Source organism: Primulina huaijiensis, chromosome 1 (assembly GCF_012295235.1).
Source record: "Primulina huaijiensis isolate GDHJ02 chromosome 1, ASM1229523v2, whole genome shotgun sequence".
NCBI lineage: Eukaryota > Viridiplantae > Streptophyta > Magnoliopsida > Lamiales > Gesneriaceae > Primulina > Primulina huaijiensis.
In genome coordinates, this window is record NC_133306.1 from 8,809,262 (window position 1) to 8,828,169 (window position 18,908).

The 18,908-nt window shown below is 34.1% G+C and overlaps 2 protein-coding genes across 2 annotated transcripts in view; one reads left to right on the top strand and one right to left on the bottom strand.

The window, feature by feature from the left end:
- The window catches only part of LOC140989802 (cytochrome P450 CYP72A219-like), a 3,791-nt gene extending 2,036 nt beyond the window's left edge, over window positions 1-1,755 (top strand). Inside the window, exons 4-5 of the mRNA XM_073459263.1 lie at window positions 705-1,095; window positions 1,182-1,755. Coding sequence (XP_073315364.1) covers window positions 705-1,095; window positions 1,182-1,607 — 817 coding nt within the window. The 3' untranslated portion in view covers window positions 1,608-1,755. The remainder of the gene's footprint in view (window positions 1-704; window positions 1,096-1,181) is intronic.
- Window positions 1,756-17,792: 16,037 nt separating this feature from the next.
- LOC140989864 (uncharacterized) lies at window positions 17,793-18,662 on the bottom strand. The gene is made up of 2 exons (XM_073459391.1): window positions 18,513-18,662; window positions 17,793-18,426 (listed from the first exon to the last, which is right to left on the bottom strand). The coding sequence occupies exon 2, from the start codon at window positions 18,331-18,333 to the stop codon at window positions 17,911-17,913; it is 423 nt and encodes a 140-aa protein (XP_073315492.1). The 5' UTR covers window positions 18,334-18,426; window positions 18,513-18,662; the 3' UTR covers window positions 17,793-17,910.
- Between the last annotated feature and the right edge of the window lie 246 nt (window positions 18,663-18,908).

Here is an 18,908-nt window from a genome sequence, read left to right on the forward strand (position 1 = left end):
TAGGTGAGCGGTGAATCCCCGACTACAATGCACTGGCTCCTATATGTGTCGCAACTATACCCAACCTCGCCACCTGATGACTCTCCTGGAGTCGGTAAACGAGTCAAAGCACAGCCCTAGCATATAGAGCCTCAGTGTTGTCCCGGGTCGTAAGGACTAATGGTGTACAATCATAACCACGGACTTATCCTCTCGATGAATGATAACCACTTGGAAAGTCCGAGGGAGGGTTGTTCGGTATAATCATCATATGACTACCCATCTGTATGTTTGGACATCTCTATGCCCTTACCAAGAAACGCAGTACACAACATCACAGATGCTAGTCTCGAGCTCAAGCGACCTTTATCCACGTTTTAGGCGGCTGAATCGACTAGGAACGAATTTAGATCATACAGTGTTTACAAATGAGTTTCAACATCGAATTACGATTCATTTGTATTAAAGTATAATCAAGGTCTTTATCTATGTTTGAAATCATGGGTATACAGATAAAGAAATAACAAACCATGAAATAATGAATTATATTAAAATAAAGATTGTTCTTTACAACTGAGTCAATAAAATCCCTAGTCAACAGTTAACTTGCAGGGCATCTACTCTAACAGTGTGTGTGTTGTGTATCGAAAAGGGTTTACATTAAGGTTCTCTTTTCAAAATTTTGTAACTGAACATTAATTATGTTGTTTATTATTGATGAGCAGGTTTTTGCCTACCAAAGTGAACAAGAGAATGAAGGCAATAGAGAAAGAAGTCAAATCCTTGATATTGGGTATGATCGAGAAAAGAATCGAGGCCATTAAGGTAGGACGGGGCGAGCGTAAAGCTGACCTGTTGACCTCATTATTGGAATCGAATTTTCAAGAAATCGAAAATCAAGGTAACAAGAGTACTCATGGGATGAGCATAGACGAGGTAATAGAAGAGTGCAAACTGTTTTATTTAGCCGGCCAGAGGACGACGTCAGTGTTTATAGTCTGGACGTTGATTTTACTGAGCAAGTATAAAGACTGGCAGGCACGAGCTCGAGATGAGGTTTTGAAGGTGTTTCGTGACAATACCCCCGATTATGATGGTTCGAATAATTTGAAACTTGTAAGAAACAACACTTTCATTAAACATATGAAATATCTTTCCCATGACATGGCTTAATTTCCTTATCAAGAAAAGTTTTACTACAGGTTACCATGATTTTACTCGAAGTCCTGAGGCTGTATCCACCGGTAGTATCTGTTACTCGAAGGCTCGATCACGAAGCCAAGCTCGGGAACTTAACAATGCCAGCCGGTGTGGAAGTTGTAATGCCAATAATCATGTTACATCACGACCGGGAAATTTGGGGGGACGATGCAATGGATTTCAATCCCGAGAGATTTGGCGAAGGAGTTTCCAAAGCACAGAAGGGAAAAGGTATGTATTTCCCGTTTGGTTGGGGACCTCGGATATGTGTTGGACAAACGTTTGCGATGTTAGAAGCCAAAATCGCCCTGGCATCGATTCTACAACGTTTCTCTTTAGAGCTTTCACCGTCTTACACGCATGCGCCTGACGATCTTATATCCCTTGTACCTCAACATGGTGCTCACTTGGTTATGCACAAGATATAGGGGATTGAATGAATCTTCATATTTTGTCTCTGTATCAGTAAGGATGTTAAATTGATCAACCCTTCTACTTGTGAATTCTGATCAGTTATTTGCTCAAGGATTCGATGTCTTTACTTAGTTCCAATTATGAATCGAGAGCAATGAATAATCCTCTTCCATTTCTTTCTAGCTGTCTCCAATCTTGTGATATTCTACTTCGATGAAACTTTGTAATATATATATATATATATATATATATTTCATCTTTTCCTCATATTATTTCAGATCAAAAGTTCCATGTATTTCTATGAAGAAGTCGTGCTATATATAATCATGATTATATTTTATTTTTATAGATAAAGTGATTTTTCGATTGAGAATTTATATCTATATATATCTATATTTATATGAAAAGCTTTTAGCAACAAATTCAAAAATGGTGATGTATTATATATAACAATGAGATGACTTTTTTTAATGAATTTTTCCAATTCGACTTAGGGATGCGACATAGTTTTTTTCTCAGGCTAAACAAGTTCACGTATACAAGTAAATCTATATTAAGAATAAATAGTTGCCGTGCAATTCGTGAATTATCAATATGTGAATTAATGGTTGTTCCAAAAAGAATTGTAAAAGGGTATGTAGATTAATTAATAACCTGTCGCACTCAAATTTTAAGAGATCGAATAAATAAAAATTCATTGCGAATTTAAATAATTAAGTTTGACAATATGTTAGAATTAATTAATATGTACGCAAACAATAGTTTTAAAATATAATAAAAATGTAACCAATCTAGCATATTAACAAGTCGTGCTGACAACTTTATAGATTTTGATAAGATAAAATTTATATCTATGTATTGATTTGATTTAGTCAAAATTAATAAATGCCGATAATTTAATTGAACTGACTAACTGAAAGAAACATTACATTGATAAAAGATGAAACAGAAAAACAAGTCGTGATGTCCAGCTAAACTGACCTGAAGAGCATCTATGACAGCTTAAATAAAGTCAAGTTGTTCACATATATTATGTAGCAGAACAAATCAGCTCGCAGACTGATATGATAATATTATCTGAAGACAACAAATAGTTATCTCTGAGCATATTCCAAGGATTGTCAGCAAAGACAAAATAAAAGATATGTTGATTATTCTTTCTAGCTAGTGTCCAAGAAATTTGAATTGTCCGTTACCATTTTCGGAAACACGACAAGGACATGTGGCATCTTCTGCACAATTTTCGTCTACCCAATATATCTTTGAGTACCTTCTCTATTTGTTGATGTTGATGACCAACATCTATAAAAATGGATGCATCAAAATTGTAGAAGAATAATGTTACATTGTGGATCATGCCCCGAAACTGGGGTAAGCCGTCATCTGACGTTGTTTCATAATAACTCAATTGTGAAACAATAAGTTTTGTAGTACAGTGTACAACCAAACCAGTATTTTTTTTTATAAATATAATAAACATTGTTTTTACAATGATACGAAACCAAATTCAAAATGAGCGGACGAAATAGAGTAAACTAAAATAGAACTATATATGTATTTATCACCATCCCCAAAACATTTTGTTCTTTATCGTCAAGTTGATCTTCATTTTAATCTGGAGAGAGTGAGTAAGGAATGAGTATTTTGGGAAAAACTTAGTAAATAGAGACCGATCGATCATAATAATAATAAAAATAAATATATTTATATGATTCGAAAAATAGCATGTCAAACTCAAAACTGAACAAAACAATGACGTTGAAAGTCATATTATTCCCTATGGTTTTGTTAGGATCGGTTAGGTGTGATAAAGTGTTTAGAAGGGGGTTGAATAAACACTTGACAATTTTCACATATTTTCGATGGGTGAATCAGTTTAGTGAGAAACTGAATTCGGGGATCTTGTTGTCAATGTCAATCAGTTAACTAATGAAAGTGCGTAAATAAACTGAATGACATTTAGAATAAAACTGAGAATAAAGAATGCAAGATTGTGGATGTTCGGAAACTTCAAACGCTCCTACGTTACCCCTTCTATCTCGATGTTAGGATATTCACTAAAAAGCTTTGATCTATACAACACTTTGTACAAATCACTTCAGTTTGGATTTAACACTGTTAAAACTGAAACTCTTAGTATCACTATAATTTTATCAGTACTCAACTGATGTAATTTCTAAGCATAACTGATCTATAAAAGATCGAATATTACAACAATGAATGTTTGCGCTTAAGCTTTAATTATAGCCTGAAAGCTATGAATAAATCTAATAAGCGAGAGCTTCTTGTAACTGATTTTTGAAAGTTTTTAACTCAAGAATGAATGTGCGCGCAAAAGGTTGGATCAAGATTTTTTCTCAGCTGATCTTCTTGGCTATTTATATGCTTTGCTTCCAACGGTAACATTGAATGCGTTGAATCTTTATATCTGTTAGACACGTCAACATTCTTCTGACAATCGTATATTGTAGCTTTTCTGATATGCGAGGTTTCCACTGTAAGTTGCGGTCTACTCTTGTACAAATTGTCGCTTGATAGCTACGTTCCTTAAGTGATGACGTGTCAAGCTGGTTTATCAGTTGACTCCTTATAGCCGATAGGCTTAATTGATTGTTGTGTAACTGATCAGTCTTAACTCATTATACACTGTAGCTTTTTGAATGTTCATTGCATTTGAAAATGGAATGGAATTCCTATTTGGCACAAGGATTCTTGGAGAGAATTACACAACACAAAAACTCATTATAACACAGTCTTACGGATCAATTTTGTTAGATTGATCTTCACTCCGACCCGATTAATAAAAAATAATCAATAATATTATTTTTAATTATAAACGTGAAACTGTCTCATAAGAGGCTTACTAATTACACAATGAGTTTAACTTTTAGTTTTTACTATTTAAAAGATGACTGCAACATGACAATCATGTTTAATTTAAAACGTAAAACCGTCTCATAAATAGCTTTTACTATTTAAAATATTGTAATTGTAATATATTTCAAATTGTATATGACAATAAATTTATGTAATATATTCATTACAATAAAGTACATTTCAATATTTATTTTATGCCATAAAATGTGTTTGTTATCAACTTAATAAGATTTGAAATAGAAGATGGGCAACACACTATGCTTATAAAGGGCATCTGCAAGTATCGAGTAGCTTGGTTGGATTCCGACCGAGTTGAAACAAGAGTATCACAAAAAATCTCTACCCAATTCGACTAACCTGTCAACCCGATTTGATTTTTAATATTATTTTAATATTCAAAAAAATATAAACTAAAATTATAAAAAATAAAACATATTAATATATAATCATAATAAAAAAATTAATTAATACTCATGATAATAATTTAAACTATTCACGCAAATTCTAATTGTTTCTTTGCAGCAGCCAAAATCAAACTACAAATACATAAAACTTCAAATTCATACCACCAAAAAGTATCACTACAAACATAATACCCACAAAAGAATAATACCCACAAATTCCAACTATTTCTTTGCAGTACCCCGTAAAATCATTTCTTGTTGATAGATTCTTGAGATAGATTCATCGAGGAATAGCTTGATTGTCCCATTTCACGTTTTACACCTCTATAAGATTGATGTGAACGCGCTGCAATGGATGAGCCGGGTAAGGGGCTCCAACGAATCAAATCAATAATTTATAGTGTTTGGGAATTTGAGTGGAGATAATGGCTGCAATAGCACCTGCGTACAAGAAAAAGAACTCGTGAATGGGCGCCGGAGAAGTGTCCGGCGTAGCCACTTTGATGCTAAAGTCAGCAGGTTTTCAGATGAACACAAGCAATATTTGAGATAAAATATTTATGCTTGAGAATAAAGATTTCGAATCTGTAAATGACATTACCTGCTATTTATAATAGAAAATGGGTAGGTACCTCGTTTCCCGTGCCACCTATTAAGTATGGCAAGTCAACTGCCCATACCATAGCTTCTGATGACTTCTAGGACACTCCAGGTACAAGTGGTTCTGACAGATTAGACGGCCTGTATCAATCACACTCGATTGTGGTGCAATTCTCGAGGTAGCCCGGGTAGTAAGATACCCGGCTGGTTGTCCGAGGGCCCGGGCTTTTGGGTGATTACCCGGGAGGATAAAAAGTGCCCGGGTTTTTGAAGAAAGTACCATGTACGTTGGCTCTAATCTGAGCTATCCAAATATCTTTCCGGGTCATCCATGACCCGGATCCTTATGAGGGTATCAAAGATCATAGTCGTGATACAATTGTGAAGTTCTTTCCGCCTTTGACGAAAGCAGGTTTGTGAATATCAACTGACTAGTTCACCTATAATGGAAAATAAATTCAAAATTATGACACGAACGTGATATACAAGTTCCAAACTGCTGATATTGAACCTGTAATGGTTCAAACTGTTGATATTGAACCTCTGTAAGATTTGAGCTCCTTAAAGTATATCTTGGTTTCCTCACTTATAGGAATTAAAAAATACATTCATTAAAGTATATGAATACCACAAAAATTAGTCAACAAATGTTATTGTTTTAAATTTACCGATAGTTTTCCTCTTGAGATAGATTCATTGGGGGAAGAGTTCTGATATTTCTTTTGATTGAGCTACCTCTGATTCATTGGGGAATGATATTTGTTGTGCTTGAGCTACCTCTGAAGTTTCCTCTGGCAAAGCATTGCTTCATTGTGTTTCCATCAGTTGTTCCAACTCTTTATTAACCTGACAAGACCTTTGATTGTGGTCTGATCCACCACATTTCCTGTAGTTGCTGCCTCTTTTAGCACCCTTCAACTTAATCACATTCTTTTGTGCTTGTTTGTTCTTAGATGCAGGAGGTGGTTCATCTGCTTCCCTTCCCCGGAAGGTAAGAATTACTCATCTTTGCCACATGAATGAATCATCCGTGAATACCCACTGTACTTGCATTGGGCCCAGAGCCTAATCTTGCCATTCTTTATGAAATTAACCGACTTTCCCTCATTGATGCAATAGGTTTCAATTGCAAATTTTGTCTTTTGCTTCGAGTTGAAGATCAATACATGTTTTAAATCTGGAATTATTAATTGCTTCTTCGGATCATATATGGGTTATGCTTGTCTTTCCTAATCGTCATGATCATGAACACTTCTTAAGACATTTCCGCTTTCGCAAACATCATCTAAGAACTTATTTGCAACTTCACTCTCGCCAACAACATTTTTCCCTTGAATAGTATTTTGGCTTTGGATTATTTCATCTCGAGTTCACAGCTTGAAGCTTCAAGGTGAACTAAATATATATCACACTCATAATTTTCCGAAATATGGTTTCTAATATTCAGAACATCTTCATCACTTTCCAAATATCGAACTTTACTAGCTTTTCCAAATTTGTGCAAAAATTTCAAAGAAATCCTTTCTTTAAATCCAACTTCTTATGCAAATCCCCATAATTCAATCTGTCCTAACTTATCAAGGTCAACAAAGTTGAAATGCTCAACACTTCCCCGGACGTATTCGTTGTGTTTACCACAAACTTGAATTTTCCGCTATAATCATCTTCAATATAATCTGATGGAATTATCTCATTCTACCTAAACGTCAAGCACATAAAAACATTGGTAAAAAACATGGCCATCAGCAATACACTCAAACACACCTATTTATTTATGCATACGAAATTATCACAATTTGGAGTGATCTCCAGTGAAAAGCTACTTCTCTTGGACATTAGCCCTCCGATGAAATACACAAATCTAATGACAAAGTAACATCGAAATTTTCAGATAAATAAAGCTCAATCAAACTTGAAATTTAAATTTTAAAGCAAAACTAAAATACAAATGTACTAAAATCATAATGCAACACGAACAAAATATGATTATCCACATAGAGCGGAACCAAGAGAAATAAAAAAAAACATTCAACAGGTAAAAACAACATCAATTTATACAGAAAATTCAAATCCACAATACGTGCTATTAGTTGAGAGAAAATATAAAAAATGAACAGTAACATTGACAAATAATTCGTCCGCAGTAATTCTGTGTGTGGTGTTAAGCTACAAAGAACAATGGAGAAATATGAATGAACTTGGGGCATTCGATCTGGGTTTTGTGGCTTTTACGGGGTGCGTGAATGGCACGTGATGAAATCCTATTAGTTTTAATCATGAAATAGACGGAAGCACGTGACGGAAATCATACACTTGAATCTCGCATATGATTATCGAATAAATTCATACTCTGATTTAGGATCTTTGTAGTTGAATTACTAACCTTGTTCCGGAGATATTAATACACTTCAATGTCACGACGCCGATCACGAATGGAAGGGAATCGATTTTTCACAATCCAAATGCTTAATAATTGTGATATGATTTTTTTGTGTGCTTTGAAGATGGATGTCTCGGCTCTTGTATCTCTTCCAAGAACAATTCTCTCTTTTTTTTTATTTCTTTTGTGTAGTGGAAGTTAAAGAAAAATTATCCAAAATAAATAACTACTCCCTCTTTTAATTCAAAATCAAACTTTTGAATTATTTGGATCGGTTCGGGGTGGCCCTCATGAGCGACCCGTTAACCTATTAGTTATTTTTACAGCACGAAACTGAGATGAGGTTTTGAAGGTGTTTTGTGACAAAACCCCCCATTATGATGGTTCAAATAATTTGATGTTAGAAAATTTTTAAATGAACATGATAAACAATATGCAGAAGAAGATCGAGCGTTACCTCCGGTCATCGAATGATTTGTAAGTTTTCTGATTTCCTCCGATTGAAGCTTTTTAAGCATTCCAACTCTCTCCGTAGATGGTATATTTTGTTTTTATGAGGTGTGTGCTTAGTGACCTAATTCACCGTTATTTATAGACATTTGTCATATCATCGATGAGCTTATCGGGAGCTCGAGAGTCAAAAGAAGAGGCGTATGCGTATCTCAATTTTCTAAAGTTGAAGGCGGCTTGTACCGTTTGTCAGAAATGTAGGTAATGGTCGTCGCCATTTCCTACACGTCTTTCCTTCTTTTGATAGATATGAGTCATTTTTCTTACATTCTCCCCTTTGACCCATATATCTCTTTTACCATAGGAGAAAACAAAACACATGAATCATGGTGATATGTCCTCAAAAAGTAAGTATTATGTTTCATGTATTACAATGCATTATGCTTCTCGAATCTGTATAACTGAATGAATAAGCCCTATGTTTATTCGAGGTCCAACGTTACTGATATTTCTCAAATCAATGAATGTGTGCACAAAAAATATGAGAAAATATCACATGATAGTTCATTAAATTTGTTTTTACAACAAAATTACATAAAAGAACCAAGTCTCATTCTTTCTGTATGATCCTTAAATTTCAATAGTGACATGTCTTTAGTCAAAAGATTTGCAATCATAGTGCTAATGTGCTCAATAATTAATATATATATTTTTTTATCTTTAACACGTTCTCGTATGGCTAAATACTTAATGTCAATGTGCTTGCTTCGACTACAACTTTTGTTATTTTTTACCCATAAAAACAACAGCTGAATTGTCACAATATATTCTTAATGACCTAGATATAGAATCCATAATTTTAGCCTCAAATTAAGCTCTTCAACCATACACCATGTGAGGTTGTCTCAAAAAAAGCTACAAACTCAGCTTCCATAGTGGAAGTAGCAGTCAATGTCTGCTTTGCACTTCTCCAAGATACAGCTCCACCAAATAGCATGAAAATATATCCTGAAGTGGATTTTCGTGAATCAATGCAGCCAGCGTAGTCTAAATCAGAGTAGCCAATTACTTCCAAATTCTGAGTTCGTATGAACATAAACATTTAATTTTTGGTCCCTTGAAGGTACCTCATCACTTTCTTTGCAGCTTTCCAGTAATCTAAACCTGGATTACTCTGATATCTCCTCAACATCCCAACAACAAATGCAATGTCAGTTCTAGTGCAAACCTGAGTATACATCAAGCTTCCGATAGCAAAAGCATAAGAAATGTTTTTCATTTGTTCCCGCTCTTGATCATTCTTTGGGCATTGGCTTAAATTAAAATGATCTCTTTTCACAATGAGAGCTATACTTGGTGACCAATCATTCATCCGATATCTCTCTAAAACTTTGTTGATATAGTTTTCTTGAGACAGACCTAGAATACCTCAAATTGTGTCTCTATGTATCTTAATGCCAATGACATAAGATGTATCACTGATATCCTTCATATCAAAGTTTTTAAAGAGAAATTGTTTCACCTCATATAAAAAAACCCTTATAATTGGTTGCAAGTAATATATCATCCACATATAGAATAAGGAAACAAATCTTACTCCCACTGACCTTTTGGTATATCCATTGATCCATGGAGTTCTCTACGAATCTGAATGAAGAGACAACATCATGAAATTTTAAATACCATTGACGGGAAGCTTGCTTCAATACATATATAAATTTCTTAAGCTTACATACCAAGTTTTCATCATTACTAGAGAAGAATCCTTCTGGTTGTTTCATATAAACCTCTTCCTCTAATTCTCCGTTGAGAAAAACCATTTTTACATCTATTTGTTGTAAATCTAAGTCAAAATGTGCTACTGATGCTAGAATAATACCGAGAGAATCTTTCTTAGATACAGGAGAAAAAGTTTCTTCATAGTCGATTCCTTCCTGCTGAGTGAATCCTTTAGCTACGAGTCTTTGTTTATATCTTCCAATGTTGTCTGATGAGTCTTTCTTTGTTTTTAAAACCCATTTGCATCCAATGGATTTTACACCATCAGGCAACTGAACAAGAACCCATACTCCATTAAATGTCATAGAATTCATCTCTTCTTTCATAGCATTAAACCATAGTTTTGACTCATTATAACTCATGTCTTGTAAAAACGTTTCAGGATCATTTTCGGCTCCAATGTAAAGTCTGATTCTTGTTAATACACAACATAATCACTAGATATAGCTGATCTTCTTATTCTAGTAGATTTCATTAGGGTTGTTTGGTTGATCAACAATTTATTGTTGTTCTTCGTTAAAAACTTGATCTACTGGATTTTCATCAGAGATTTGTGAAACTTCAATAACCGGTTGCCTAACACTCATTTGGTCTTGAGAGGTTTGAATAACAACCAATCTATCATTTGAATAAGAAAGTTGTGAATTAATGTGATCTTTCTAAAAAACTATGTCATTTGATTGATCACTCCCACTAATCAAGTTATTCTCAAGAAATTTCGTATTTCTTGATTCCACAATTCTAGTGCTGTGAGATGGACAATGGAATCTGTACCCTTATGATTTTTCGGCATACCCAATGAAATATCTACTTATAGTTCTTGGGTCAAGTTTATTTTCACGTGGGTTGTAAATTCTTATTTCAGAAGGACCACCCCAAACGCGTATATGTTGCAAACTCTGTTTCCAACATTTTAATAATTCAAATGGCGTCTTTGGGACAGCCTTAGTTGGAACTCGGTTTAAGATATATACACAATTGTCTTAAGAACTTAAGTCCACAAGGATTTATGAAATTTGGAACTACGAAACATGCTCCGCACCATGTCCGATAATGTTCGATTTCTCCTTTCAGCTACACCATTTTGGTTCGGAGAACCAGACATAGTATATTGGGCAACAATTCCATGTTCTTGGAGAAACTTTACAAACGGACCAAGTGCATGTCCATTATCAGTGTATCTACCGTAATATTCTTCACCTCTATCAGTTCTCACGATCATAATTTTTTTATCACATTGCTTCTCCACTTCAGTCTTGAAAACTTTAAAGGCTTCAAGTGCTTGGTTTTTGTCATGAAGCATGTAGATATACATATATCGTGAGTAATCATCAATGAAAGAGATGAAGTATTTCGAACTTTACATGTCCATATCTGGACAACAAATATCTGAATGTATGATTTCTAATATTTATGTACTCTTGTTGGCACCTTTTTGAGACTTATTGGTCTGTTTCCCTTTATGCAGTCAACACAAGTCGCAAAATTAGTAAAATCTAAAGTATTAAGTACTCCATCATTTACTAATCTTTTTGTAGGACCGAACGCTTGCCGCTTTACCAAAAACTATAGCTGGTGGTAATGGTGCAACACAAATCTTTTAAACCTCACAGCAGCTCAAGCACCACGATTTGATCGCTCTAACAAGCATGGACAATTATTGCAGGACCTAGTGCTTGCCGCTTTACAAATATCTATAGCTGATGATAATGGTGCAACTCAAATCTTTTAAACCGTACGACAGTTCAAGCGCCACGATTCTCTAACAAGTATGGACAATTGTTGCACCCCACATTTTTAATTCTCTCTATGGAGATGTGTCCCAATCTCCGATGCCATAGTATAGAGGAATCTTCATTTATAACACATCTTTTGATACATCTTTGAACATGCATAGTAGTGTTATTATTTTGTAAAGAAATAGAGAAAAGACAATCAATTATTGTACCGTTTCCAACAATATTTGATTTATAAAATAAATTTATTGATTTATCCAAAAACTGGAAGGAATAACCAAGGGGTATAAGATTTGAAACTGAAATTAAATTCCTAAAAAAACTAGGAACATAAAATTTCTTTTACAATTTAAAATAAGGCCACTATCCAATATAAGGCAGCAAGTCCTAATAGCATCCACATTCGAAGACATCTTGTTTCCTGAATAGATGTTCCGCTCATTTCCTTGAGGTTTCCTTAGGCTTTGCATATCCTTTCTTTTCAAGTCAATCCTTAAATTTATTGCAATCCTTCTTCATGCGTCCCGTCTTTTTATAGAAGAAACATTTGGATTCTTTCTTGATGTCAGGTGAGGTGGAATTATTTGTTTCCCTTTTCTCTTGATTTGGCTTTCTTCTTATACTTTCCTTGTGTAGTCATAAAAACATTATCACTCGTTTCCATTAACAACCTTCCTTCATCTTGAACACACATGATCATTAATTCATTTATTGACCATTTATATTCATGTGTGTCGTAGAAAATTTTGAAGGATCCATATTGTTATGAAAGAGTGCATAAAATCTAGTGAACAAGAAAAGTTTCAGACATTTCTAATTCAAGTGTCTTGAGTCGAGCCACAATGTCCCGCATTTTCATGATGTGCTCTCGCACAGTTCTCATACTAGTGAGCCTTAATGAAGAGAATTCCATAATTAGAGTGCTAGCAAGTGCCTTATCTGAAGACTAAAATTGTTCATCAATAGCCTTCAGTAAATTCTTTGATATTATTATGCTGATCGACGGAACCACGCATACCAGCAGATATTTTGGTCTTTATGAATATTACGCAAATTTGATTAGATCGCTCCTATTTTTCATAAAAATAAACATCATCTGGAATGCTGTTTTCAGTAATAAAAGATGGTACGTCTTCCCGTATAACATAATCAATATTCATCCACCCTAATTGAAGAAGAGATCTTTCTTCCCATATTTTATAATTATCGCCTTTTAGTTCAGGAATGTCACATTTTATATCAGAAAAACTCGCAGGTTGCATAACTGCATAGAAATGTAATATGCTTATTATTTTTAAAAGTTTTGAGGTAATATCATGTTTTGCCAATGCAAATCATGTTTTAAAAATCTAGTAACATAAAATTTTCTTGTGAGCTAAAATTTTAATTCAATAGATTTTTATGAAACTTTATGATAAAATTATCAAAATATATTTTCCCTTAACTCCTGCGGGTAAATTAAAAAAATATAATTTTTGTTGGAATTTTTCAAGTTCGCAATCTTTGCTTAATTTAGATGTTAACAAAACTTGTTATTTTGTTTCTAATAACTTACCTTAGTGCGCAGATAGCTGAAACTGAAATGATCAGTTTACAAGCCAAAACTGAAGCTATCGGAGATGCTAACTGAAAGAACCAACTGATCGAACGAACTGAACCAGTTTAACTGATGCATTGCAACCAGCTCAATTGAATTTCCAAACTGATAGGTAGTTCAGCAGAAGATCTTCATAAGCCCGGCCAGCTGATGAAGAGTTCAACTGAGGAAAAGCCCAACTAACCAGGTAACTGAATCAGTGAAATCAGTTCAGCCGACGAGTCAACTGATTTCACTAGATCACTTAAAAGACCAATTGCTGATCAGTTTGAAGAACCGATTCAGAACATCAGTTAGGAGCAATCAATTGTACTATCACAATACAATTATGAACGTTGCATCAGAAGCTTAAAGCCAAAAGTTCCGGAATGGATTCCAAAGAACAAATTCAAATTGCAATGGATACAATAATTGAGTCTCACTGTACGATCAAGCTTCGCTCCTATAAATAGAAGATCAGTGAAGACTCAGCAATAATGATATACAAAGTGTGGCAAAAAGAGAGAATACAACAAAGAAGAAGGGCACGCATATCGCGTATGAGCTTACAAGAATCAATCAGCCCAATTGTAAGGGAACACTTAAAAGTTATATCAGCTTAGATTAGAAGTTTATTTCCCTCAGTGTGTGAGAACACTTTCGGGTAGTGTTCATTGTTCAGTTCTCACACACACGCACACACACCACCACCCAAATCACAGTCTTGCATAAAGACAATAAACTTGTGTATGTAGTCTTTGACACATAGACGTTAAAGATGTGTTGGCTGGAAGGTGCTGCCTTCAGTCTAGACTAGGAGTTCAGCCAGTGGGTAAGTCCTAAGATGTGTAGGATTTGTACAAGATGTTGTATAAATCTAAGTCTTTTAGTGTATCCTACCCGTGGAGGTAGAAGGGGTGACGTAGGAGTAGTTGAAGTCTCCGAACATCCATAAACATATCTTATGTATTTTAACTGCTTGTTTTGTTCTTAACTGATTTGATCAGTTCAGCTGATATCATTTCAGTTCTGTCCATAACTGAACTGATATAAGCTCTAACTGATTTTTTTTTTTTTTCAGTTCTTCAGTTGCACAGTATATAAAACATATCAGTTTTCTAACGAAGGATTATTTCATGTGTTTTCCGCTTGGTTTAATACCAAACTTGATCTAATTCATCGATGTATACATTCTTAGAACATTAGCTATTGCCTCTCATCGATTTATTGTGTTGAAAGCTCCCCTAAGGTGCTGAGCACACGATCCGTAATATGCTTATTATTTTTAAAATTTTTGAGGTAATATCATGTTTTGCCAATGTAAATCATGTTTTAAAATCTAGTGACATAAAATTTTCTTGTGAGCTAAAATTTTAATTCAATAGATTTTTCTGGAAGTTTTTGATAAAATTATCAAAATATATTTTCCCTTAACTCCTGCAGATAAATTAAAAAAATATAATTTTGATATTTTAACCTAATTAATTATATAGATATAACAAAAATCCATGTGGGGTAAAATTTATTATGTTTATATAATTAATTACAACTGATGCTCATTATGTGATCCAAATCCACTTAGTGCATAATTTTCCATAATTAAGGATGTTGTGGCTATTCCTTAATTATTTAAAATTATGCGGTTCTCTTAAGAAAATTTTGGCTTTACTTAATGTTTATATATAATTATTTAGTGACACTATCGACACTTTCCAAGAGTGCTCGCAGGAAAGATAGGTAGGGTTAAGGCCCTTTAAATACCTAACTCCTAAACAAAGCAACATTCATCAGGGAGACCAGTGGCAAGTCAAGGCAGTTTAAACCGATCTATGAAAAACTCTCTCAGATCATGTTTTCTTACGCCACCTTATAATTATTATTTAACTTAATTATCCACATTTATGTGAATCTTTATAATCTAAAACTTTTTATTCACATTTTTACTTGATATGTTCATTTAAAATTATAAACAATTTCATATATTTTAATATGAACATAATGTGAATTTTAATGTTCTGAAATCTCATATTAAAAGCATAAAAAATATTTATGATTTTAATTCCAATGTATTAATATTATTCCACTTAATATTGTATGTATATACATAAACAATAAATTATACATACAAAAACAGAATAAATGTTTTTTATACACAAATTATACAAAAACTTTTAGAACTATTTTAATGTGTACAAATTATTTAACCAAATGCTATATGTATACCAAATTATACATATAACTTAATAACACGTTAAATAATTATTTTTTTTATTTTTTTAGCAAAATAATAATAATAAAATGAATTCATTACCGTGTGGGTCTCCTTCAAAAGCCAACAATACACACACACACGCACATATATATCACATTAATTATTATTATTATTTTTATTTTTTTAATAAAAAATTCATAAAAAATGAAACATTTACCGATACAATTCGAAGAAAAATTGAAGACATTCAATTTGTGTCGGCTCCTTAATATTAAATACATACACGTTACTTTGCATTATTCAATACATGCAAGTCTTCATCTTCTACAATTTTTTTCTTCTGAATTTGTTTGCTCTCAAACTTTTGATCATCTCGTATCAAAAAAATTAAGAAAACAATTATCATCTTCAAAACTTCAACCGAGAGCAAGGTTTTCCTATCAGCTATACTCCGAAGATGTTCTCAGGTATATTATTTTATCCAATCTTCAAGTTTCTTATGCAAAATTCAGAAAGAAACTTTTCAAAATTTTATGATATCGGATTTTCAGAAAATGAAAACAAATTTTCAAGGCATGGATATATCGGCTCTGATACCAAATGTTAGAAATTTCTTAACAAAATTATGTTTCTACACATTTATGAACATGATAAACAATATGCGGAAGCAGATCGAGCGTTACCTCCGGCCATTGAATGATTTGTAAGTTTTCTGATTTCCTTATATTGAAGCCTTCCAAGCACTCCAACTCTCTTCGTAGATGGTGTATTTTGTTCTTATGAGGTGTGTGCTTAGGGACCTCAATCACCACTATTTATATGCATTTCTTATACCATCGATGTGTTTATCGTGAACTCGAGAGTCAAAAGAAGAGGCGTTTGAGTGTCTCGATTTTCTAAAGTTGAGGCAGCTTGTACCATTTGTCAAAAATCTAGGCAATGACCGTTGTCGTTTCCTACACGTCTGTCCTTCTTTTGATAGATATGGGTCATTTTTTTTTCCATTTGAAACTTGTAAGAAGAACACTTTAATCAAACATATGAAGTATCTTCCCATGACATGGTATATTTCCCTTATCACGAAAAGTTTATGACAGATTACCATGATTTTACTTGAGGTCATGAGGCTGTATCCACCGATAGTATATGTTACCCGAAGGCTTGATCACGAAGCTAAGCTCGGGAACTTAACAATACCAGCATGTGTGGAAGTTATACTGCCAATAACCAAGTTCCATCATGACAGGGAAATTTGGGGGGACGACTCAATGGATTTCAATCCTGAGAGATTTAGCGAAGGAGTTTCCAAGGCACAGAAGAGAAAAGGTATGTACTTCCCATTTGGTTGAGCCCTCAGATATGTGTTGGACAAACGTTCGCGATGTTAGAGGCCAAAATCGCCCTGGCCATGATTCTACAATGCTTCTCTTTTGAACTTTCACCGTCTTACACGCATGCATCTGACTATCTTATATCTCTTGTACCTCAACATGGTGCTCACTTGGTTATGAAAAAGATATAGGAGATGAATGATTCTTCATATTTTTTGTCACTAAAGATTTTTTATCGATGATTACTTCTACTCTTGAATTCTGATCGGTTGTGCTCAAGGATTCGATGTCTTTACTTATTAATTCAAATTATGGATCGAGAGCAATTAATAACTATTCCATTTCTTTCTAGCTATCTCTAATCTTGTGAAGTTGAACGAAAAATATAATAAAGCTGGACATGGAACCAACAGTGCTTAATGTTTATTTATGAAGCGTCAATCACATTTAAGTTTCATAAATATTACATTTCTCCAATGAACAATTCAACATATGTTATTCTCATAATTTAGTGAAAAGGGATAAACATATTCAACATATGTTATTCAACATTGTTCATTAATTTCGAGAGAGGCATCAGCAAGTATGTTTCCAACTTCGACTGATCCGGCCTTGTTCAGATGCAGCTTATCGTCAAATTTTATCTCTGCTCCCTTAGCATCAACCCATAGTTATTTGGGGCGCAAGGCGCACACAAGCGCAAGGGTGTCTTGGGGCCTGAGGCGCGAGGCGCAAGGCGAAGCGCACGCTTTATTGAAGTAAGGCGCATATGACACAAATTTTAAAATTCAACATATATAAAATATTTTATAAGATTTATATTAAATACTTTGACAAAGATAAAAAAAATAATATAAATAAAAATTCATTAACAGATAATGTAGCATAAATCATAACAAAAAAAACAAACTCCAATCATCTAAAATTCATTAGTAAGTCGTAAGTGCATCATAATATATTAACCAAAAAACTTCAAAAATCTAAATCATCAAATTCATCTTCATCCTCCCCAACTACATCATCATCATCATCATCATCATCATCATCTCCAGAAGCTGAAGCTCCAGATTTGTATCCTTCTGATTCCTCATCGTTTTCGCCAAAATCAATTTCTTCATCCTCTTCATTGCTATAACGATAGCTAGTAGATCTTCTTTTATACGTATTTAATGTACTCGTACTACTAGCTTCTTTTGTAGAAGATGTGCCTCGAGATCTAAAATTATAGGCATCTTCATCAACCCCAGAAGCTCGTCCAACTTCACCCCAAGTCAAACTATCATCATCAAATACGAGATCATTTTCGTCACCACTATTATTATTTAATCCTCCCATCAACCATTCATTACTATCATCGATTTCAGCCAAAGAAATAGGATCAATCATATCACGCATATCATATCGGCGCCTCAAAGCCCTGTTATACTTGATGTAAACCAAATCATTCAATTTTTTTTGCTCCAATCTATTTCTTCTTTTGGAATGAAGCTGCACATATTTGATACAAATTAATTTTAGCTTTAAAATAATAAATTTATTTAATATTTCATTAAAGACTAATACTTAGTACTCACATGTTCAAACACACTCCAATTTCGTTCACAAGCAGATGAGCTACAAGTAAGGCTAAGAATTTTCACCGCGAACACTTGCAATTCGGGTGTCGAACACCCATAAGCCAACCACCATTCCGCTGGTAATTTTGAAACAAAATAAAAAATTGAGCATTAAAACTATTACATATCATTATATCAATTATCATATAATAAAAATAAAATTGCAGCATAAAAACACCAAAGCGCACAGGCGCGCGCCTTTCTGCCGCGACGCGCCTGGGCCGAGGCGCAGGTCAGGCGCGCGCCTGTTTAATGGCTTGCGCCTGGGTTATGACCCAGGCGCAACAGGTGCGCCTGGCTGCGCCTGTCGCCTAAGCGCAGCCAGGCGCTCGCCTTTCACAACATTGCATCAAC

Coding starts and splice junctions, on each gene's coding strand:
- LOC140989864 (XM_073459391.1), bottom strand. CDS start 18,333: ATGCGTGATATGATTGATCCTATTTCTTTGGCTGAAATCGATGATAGT.